This window comes from Mandrillus leucophaeus, unplaced genomic scaffold (assembly GCF_000951045.1).
Source record: "Mandrillus leucophaeus isolate KB7577 unplaced genomic scaffold, Mleu.le_1.0 Scaffold520, whole genome shotgun sequence".
NCBI classification, from domain to species: domain Eukaryota; kingdom Metazoa; phylum Chordata; class Mammalia; order Primates; family Cercopithecidae; genus Mandrillus; species Mandrillus leucophaeus.
In genome coordinates this window covers 1,222,899-1,230,189 of record NW_012105587.1, presented here as the reverse complement: position 1 = coordinate 1,230,189, position 7,291 = coordinate 1,222,899, and the positions used below count along the sequence as shown (strand labels likewise).

The 7,291-nt window shown below is 41.6% G+C and overlaps 1 protein-coding gene across 1 annotated transcript in view; it reads right to left on the bottom strand.

Annotated features, from left to right (window-relative positions):
• The window catches only part of DCT (dopachrome tautomerase), a 51,196-nt gene extending 44,203 nt beyond the window's left edge, over positions 1 to 6,993 (bottom strand). Inside the window, exon 1 of the mRNA XM_011996651.1 lies at positions 6,266 to 6,993. Within this exon, the coding sequence (XP_011852041.1) occupies positions 6,266 to 6,560 (295 nt within the window). The 5' untranslated portion in view covers positions 6,561 to 6,993. The remainder of the gene's footprint in view (positions 1 to 6,265) is intronic.
• Positions 6,994 to 7,291: the final 298 nt, after the last annotated feature.

Here is a 7,291-nt window from a genome sequence, read left to right as displayed (position 1 = left end):
AGGTGCCCGCCACCATGCCTGGCTAATTTTTGTATTTTTTATAGAGATGGGGTTTCACCATGTTGGCCAGGCTGATTTTGAACTCCTGTCCTCGGGTGATCTGCCTGCCTTGGCCTCCCAAAGTGCTGAGATTATATAGGCGTGAGCCACCGCACCTTGCTGTGAGTGCTATATTAAGTGTTATTATTACTAGTATTATTAGAGACCACTTATCAAATAGTACAATTGTTTGTCTTCATATCTGTCTTACATATCACTATACTGTGCACATCTTAAGAATCATGTCAGTTCCCACCCCCACCCCCCCGCCCGTATCTGAAGGGCCTAACTGATGCTAAATAAATGTTGGTTGGGTAGGTGGTGAAAGAATCAAAGAATAATTGAATAAAAGGGATCAGATACTAGTGGATACAAACACAGATGGCCTCTGACTTATGATGGTTCAACTTAAAATTTTTCAACTTTAGGATGGTGCAAAATCAATATGCATTCAGTAGAAACTCACTTCGAATATCCAGGTAACCATTTTGGTTTTCACCTTCAGTACAGTATTTGATAAATTACATGAGATATTCAATATCTTATTATAAAATAGGCCTTGTGTGAGATGCTTTTTCCTAACTGTAGGCTAATGTTAGTGTTCTGAGCATATTTAAGGTAGGTTATGCTAAGCTACGATGTTCATAGGTTAGGTGTATTAAATGTATTTTTGACTTAACGGTATTTTCAACTTATGATGGATTATTGGGATGTAACCCCATCATAAGTCAGGAAGCATCTGTATAAATGAGGCATAATATCCTAGTCTAGTGGAAATGAAGGACATGTACACAATGACATTTCAACACAAGTCAAACTGTGGGAAAAGTGAATACAGAGGAATAAGTCAAGCTCCATTGGATGACAAATGATGAAATGATAATCTTGATTCAGAAAATCAGAGATGCTTCACAACTATAGTGAACAAGAAACTTTAACATAACCAGAGTTGCCTCCAAAAGGCAATGTATAAGTTCTAATAAGAAAGTTTTCAACACCTGTGAAAGGAATGGGGGCGGGGGTGGAGGGAAAGAAAGCTTGTATCTGTTTTGGAGCTCATTTATGACCCAGAAATGTATTCGATTAAAACATTCCTTTTCCAAGATGTCTCAGAGAAATTCTTCCAAAGCTCTGCAGTTGGGTCCCTTTCATTTCTGAGTTTACAGACCTGACCTGAAGAATTCATTGAAATGCTGGAGGTGACTGAAAAGTGTAACAACATGAAAGTCTAGCAGACAAAATGTTTATTTCTTTAATTTAGATTTCCTAGTAGCATCTTCCATCAATTTAACGTAAGTTAGTTTTTCTCTTCTTAATCTACCAATGCAAAAAAAATATAAGAAGAGAAGCATTTTAGACAGAACTATGTTCTCTTACTGGGAAACAGAGAGAAAAGAAAAAAAAATGATTCCTAGATAATATCAATCTTTCGACCATTGAGTATGTTCTTGAGTGAAAATTAAATTTAAAGAGTCAAACTCTTATGCTTACAAAGGACTAGGATAAAAATGGAAAAAGAGTGAGATCATCTAAACACCACACATTCCTACGTGAACTGCATCAGCTCAACCTCAGAAAGCCATTAGACTAAATAAGCTTGAAGGCCACCGATTAGTGAATTTACAAGGAACTCTAAATAGCCTATTCCTTTTAATTAGAGATTCTATTATTTTAATAACAATACTTTATACTTACATAGGTCCTTTCATCTACAGAACTCAAAAGGATTTTACAAGTGTGGTTTCATCATCATCCCCATTTCAGAGATTGGAAAATGGAGGCAATTAGTCACTTGTACAAACAAGAAGTTCACTGTCAACTGTTCAAAAACTATTTGGTGTACAAGTTTCTCAGAAGCCAAAAGACATAGCTGCAAATGGCATATTCTCATAAAGCCAACTGGCAGGTAAGCCTTATAAGGTGAACAGCAAATTCAAAGTCTCCTGCCATTCAGCTCTTCCTGACAATTAAGCTCAGCGGCTTTTTTGTTTCAATTTCTCCCTACAGAGACTATAGAGAAACTCTCTACAGAGAATTTCACCATAGAATTCAGAGTTTTAAAAAACAAATCCCAGAACCTGTATGTGTTTCTACTTATTAGGCTGAAATTACTTTACCACCTTCATGATTATGGAAACTATGAGGTGTTTATTTTCCAAAGAATTAACAATATTCGGGGTCATCAATAGTCTGTTACAAGACACTAATCTACATCTCTTCCTTGAGAAATTTTGGATCATCCGAGAGTGACCCAGTGACTCCATTTGCAAAAGAGTCATCAGGCTACTGTAGAGGAGGTTCTTTGGGAGGCTCAGGATCAGGTTTCAATTCCAAAGATTGCCCCATAAAAAAGCTACCCTAGGAAGGCTAGCAACTTACTCTTTGGGGGAGAATTAATTGAAGGACATGTGTCCTGCTTTGGGACACACAGCACATCATAGAATGGTAATTACAACATACACAAAATAACTTCCCAGCTCAGTCACGAAGGACTTAGTCTTGTGCCCTGAGATTCAAAGAAAAAGACCATCTAGCAAGATAAGTAGAGCCATCCAAAGTTGGTGTCACAATACAGTGGAATATTATTCAGCCTTTAAAAAGAAAAAAATTCTACCATTTGCAACAACATGGATGGACCTGGAAGACATTTGCGCTAAGTGAAATAAGTCAGTCTCAGAAGGACAAACTCTGCATGATTCCTCTTATATGAGGCATCTAAAGTAGCCAAACATAGAGAAGTACACGACAGAATGGTGGTTACCAGGGGATGGGGGAGGGGTGATGGGGAGTTGTAAAGTTATAACGATACAAGATAAGCAAGTTCCAGAGATGTGCTGTACAATATAGTGCCTATAGTTAACGATAAGGCATTCGGCACTTACAAATGTATTAAGAGGGCAGATCTCATGTTAACTGTTCTTACCACAAAAGCAAAACATAAACAAAAACAAAAAACCACGAGGAACCTTTGGAGATGATGGATATGTTATCTTGATTGTGGAGATGGCAACACAACCGTATAGGTATGTCCAGATACCAAATTGTGCACATTAATTATGTGCAGTGTCCTGTGTAACAATTATGCCTCAATAAAACTGAGAAACATTAAAAGTCTAGTAAATTGAATTTATAGATACAGCAAATCTTAAGTTACCTTTCAAAAAATGTAGGTGTGGAAAGAGTTCTGTTGCTGATGAGTCTGGACTGAGCAGATCATGGGGGGAGGTGAGCCACAGCCTGGACGTGGGTCCTCAGGGCCAGGCCTAGCCTAGACAATGGCTGGAGCCACAGCCTGGAGGTGGGATCTCAGGGCCAGGCCTGGCCTTGACAATGGCTGGAGAGGCAGACCATCTCCCTGGAGGAAGCCCTGCTTCTTTGGACTGGCTTATGCACACGGGATTTCTTTACAGCCTGGACTGAAAGGACAGGCTCTATTTCTGGCCCAATGCCTTTTTAGAGTAGAGGGGATCCTTTTTTTTTTTTTTTTTTTTCCATTTTGAAAGTAGGTCTCCGTGATCCTAAGTTCCTGTTACTTCTAGAGCAATATTTATAAACATTTCCTCAGCAAAGGGAAATAGCAATGATCCCTTCTATTCTACTATCCTCTATTCTTTTTATCCCTACCTAAAACAAACAAGCAAAAAACTTGCTAGCCAGGGCAAAAATATAAAGAAGCTGGTAACAAAAAGAGTTAATGGTTATATGTGACTTCCTAAAGTCCTCTGCCTCAGAATTCTATGCAATGCAGATTTACAACTTTTGAAAGTGTTGGCACTTTTCTTTTTTTCTTTTTTAGACGCAGTCTTGCTCTGTTGTTGCCCAGGGTGGAGTGCAATGGCGCGATTTCAGCTCACTGCACCCTCCACCTCCCAGGTTCAAGTGATTCTCCTGTCTCAGCCTCCTGAGTAGCTGGGATTACAGGTGCTCATCACCACGCCTGGCTAATTTTTGTATTTTTAGTAGAGACAGGGTTTCACCATGATGGCCAGGCTGGTCTTGAACTCCTGACCTTCAATGATTCACCCGTCTTGGCCTCCCAAAGTGCTGAGATTACAGGTGTCAGCCGCTGTGCCTGGCCAGCACTTTTTCATTGATCGACATAGAAATAATTGTTCTAGAAGTATTTTGGGGTTTTGAACAAAAAAGTTACGGTGTTAGTGTGGTTTTCAGTCACACTAACCACACCAGCAACCTGCTCCTCATTCGTCTAAAAAAACCATGATAATTTTGAGAGAAGGGCTATAGAAGCAAATGCTTAAATAACTTAGAAAAACTGAATAATATATATCCAATACATTATTGAAATTTTTGTCATGATTAATATCCAGGGCAAAACTAGGACCTACGTATTCTTCTGAATGACAGAATAAAAAATATTACTACAAAATGATTATAAAGCCAGAACTTTTTTTTTTTTTTTTTTTTTTTTTTCACTTTGTTGCCCAGGCTGGAGTGCAGTGGTACGATTTCGGCTCACTGCAACCTCCGCCTCCTGGGTTCAAGTGATTCTCCTGTCTCGGCCTCCAGAGTAGCTGGGATTATAGGCGCCCACCACCACGCCTGGCTAATTTTTGTATTTTTAGTAGAGACGAGGTTTCACCATGTTGGCCAGGCTGGTCTCAAACTCCTGACCTCAAAGTGACCCATTTACTTCAGCCTCCCAAAGTGCTGGGATTACAGGCGTGAGCCACTATACCTGGCCTAAAGCCAGAACTTTTAATGTGAAAAAAGAAATCTAATGTCTGGGCACTCGTGGACATAAAGATGGCAACAATAGGCACTGGAGACTGCTAGAGAGGGGAGACGGGGGCAAAGGTTGAAAAACTACCTACTGGGTGCTCCACACCCTACCTGGGTGATGGGATCAATCATACCTCAAACCTCAGCACCGTGCAATATACCTGTGTCAGAAACCTGCACATGTACCCCCTGGATCTAAAATAAAGTTGAAAGTTAAAATGAAAAAACAATCGAATGTCATTCCTACATCAACATCACAGGCCTTTGTATGTTCCGTTAGTAATACCTATTCAACCCCTTATGAAGCTCAATGACCTCTATCCGCCTATGTTCCAGAATCCTGCGAGAACAGAAGTAAAAAGTGTTTTTAAAAGGAAAAAGTCTTCTGCAACCATCCAGCCTACAACAGTGTCCAAGGGCTTTGCTGAGGTTGCCACTTGTGTTTTTTGTATTTCAGTGGCCCCCTGCCAGGCTTTGAGTGTTGATCCCGGAAGGGCATGGCTGCTGGAAACTGGAGATGGGAAAGACTGAGGAGGATTTGAAAAAGCCCCAAAGAGCTAGAGGAATGAGAAATGCACAGAGATGTCAAAGCAACAGGTAATGAGAGAGACCAGAGTCTAAAGGAAGGACACTGAGCAAATTTTGTGATGTCCAGTTCAAGTCCAGATAAAAGTGACAAAAAGCCATTGTTATCTAATAACGACCCTCCCTGCCATAGCTCCTTGAGAAAGCGCCATCTTGCCATCGCTCGACAATTTTGTCAAAGTTCCAACCCAGTCATAAGCTTTAATGAGAAACCTGCACTCTGCTGAGGTCAGCAGTTCGGGACCAGCCCGGCCAACATGGTGAAACCCCATCTCAAAATACAAAAAGTAGCCAGGCATGATGGTGGGTGCCTGTAATCCCAGCTATTTGGGAGGCTGAAGCAGGAGAATTACTTGAACCCGGGAGGTGGAGGTTGCAGTGAGCCGAGATAGCACCATTGCACTCCAGCCTGGGTGACAAACCGAGACTCCGTCTCCAAAAAAAAAAAAAAAAAAGATCTGTTCAAATCATGAGAAATGTTGAGACCAGAACACCTGCCTTTGACCCCTGTCTTCTACATGCTTGCCTCACCCATCCTTTTCAACAAGTGCAAACCCATTTCAGGAGAGGGCACCGAATCCATCTTGAAAGGACTTGCTCAGTCTTTTAAGCTCTTAAATTCCCCTTCCAACAAACAAGCCAATAGTATGTTGGCATGCATTCATATAAGCAGGCTTGGCCCACGCCATATTTATTTAGTCTTCATAATTAGATCTACTAGAGGGTGTGAAGAATAAAACAGTACATCAGGCTTATTGAATATGCTTCCAACCAAAACCATCATTGGTTTGCCTTTCAAAGTCTAATCTAAGAGTCTCTGTCAAGCGTCTCATCTTTTCCTTAGAAGGAGCTCTTTTCCCAGCTCTGGCCCTCCCCACCAAGCTTGGAGCATGGGCCTCACCTGTACACTTGCAGGTCCGGTGGAAGAATTTTCTTGGCCACTGCTCACGGTCATCCTGGTTTCGTAGGATGTAGGGACCACTCCAGGGCCTTGTGTCGGCTCGCACCTCTGTGCACTGTCCCCGGCCTTGCTGAGAGCCACAGACATCAGCCAACTCTGCACCCAGGCGTGGGCAGCACTCCTTGTTCACCAGGCTGTCCACCGTCATGCAGACTCGGGGGAACTGAGCCTGGGCTCCTGGCAGGATTTTACAGTCCAAGCAACTGAGCAGAAGCCCCCACCAAAGGGGGCTCATGGTTTTATAATTGGGAGAGCTCTCTCTCTCTCTCTCTCTCTTACTTTCCTTGTCTCTATCCCACTTTTCTCCTTACCTTCCACTCTTTCAGTCTTTTTTCTTTTCAGTATATTTTATTTTTCTTTGCATTCTATTCCTCTCTTCTTAAAAATATAACCACAAGAATCACAGAGGTTACATGTGTGCACGTGTGTACATGAATATGCACACACTATTTTATGTGATTCAAACAACTAACAGATTTAATTTCCTTAGAAGCGCCTCTAACAACCAAATTTAATGAGGGTAGCGCTTCTCTCCATCTTCCCCCGTTAAATCAGGCTTTGTCTAATTGAGTTAATTTACAGAGGACCCAGTCATACTACTTATTATGCTGGTATTTCTAAACCCTCTCCCTCCCTCCTTAGCTCTTGACTTTAATTGCCTTGAACTCAGTTCAAAAGCCAAACACCGGGCTGCTTTTATTCTCTCTGGCTTGCCAAGCCACGGGGCCTTGTGGGCTTGTGTAAGGGCTGGGAGAAGGCTTCATTAGGGGGATTAGTATTAGAGAAACCCTCATCATTAGCACATGACCCAAAGTGCACAATAAAGGAGATCATTTCTGGCTTTGTTTCAGGAGGGCAAAACCATCTTCTTTATCTGGGCTCATGTGCTCCAGCCAAACTTGTGACCTCAGACATCCTGGGGAGTCAATGGATGCAGTGAGCTCTTCGTCAAAGACCCTTTACAGA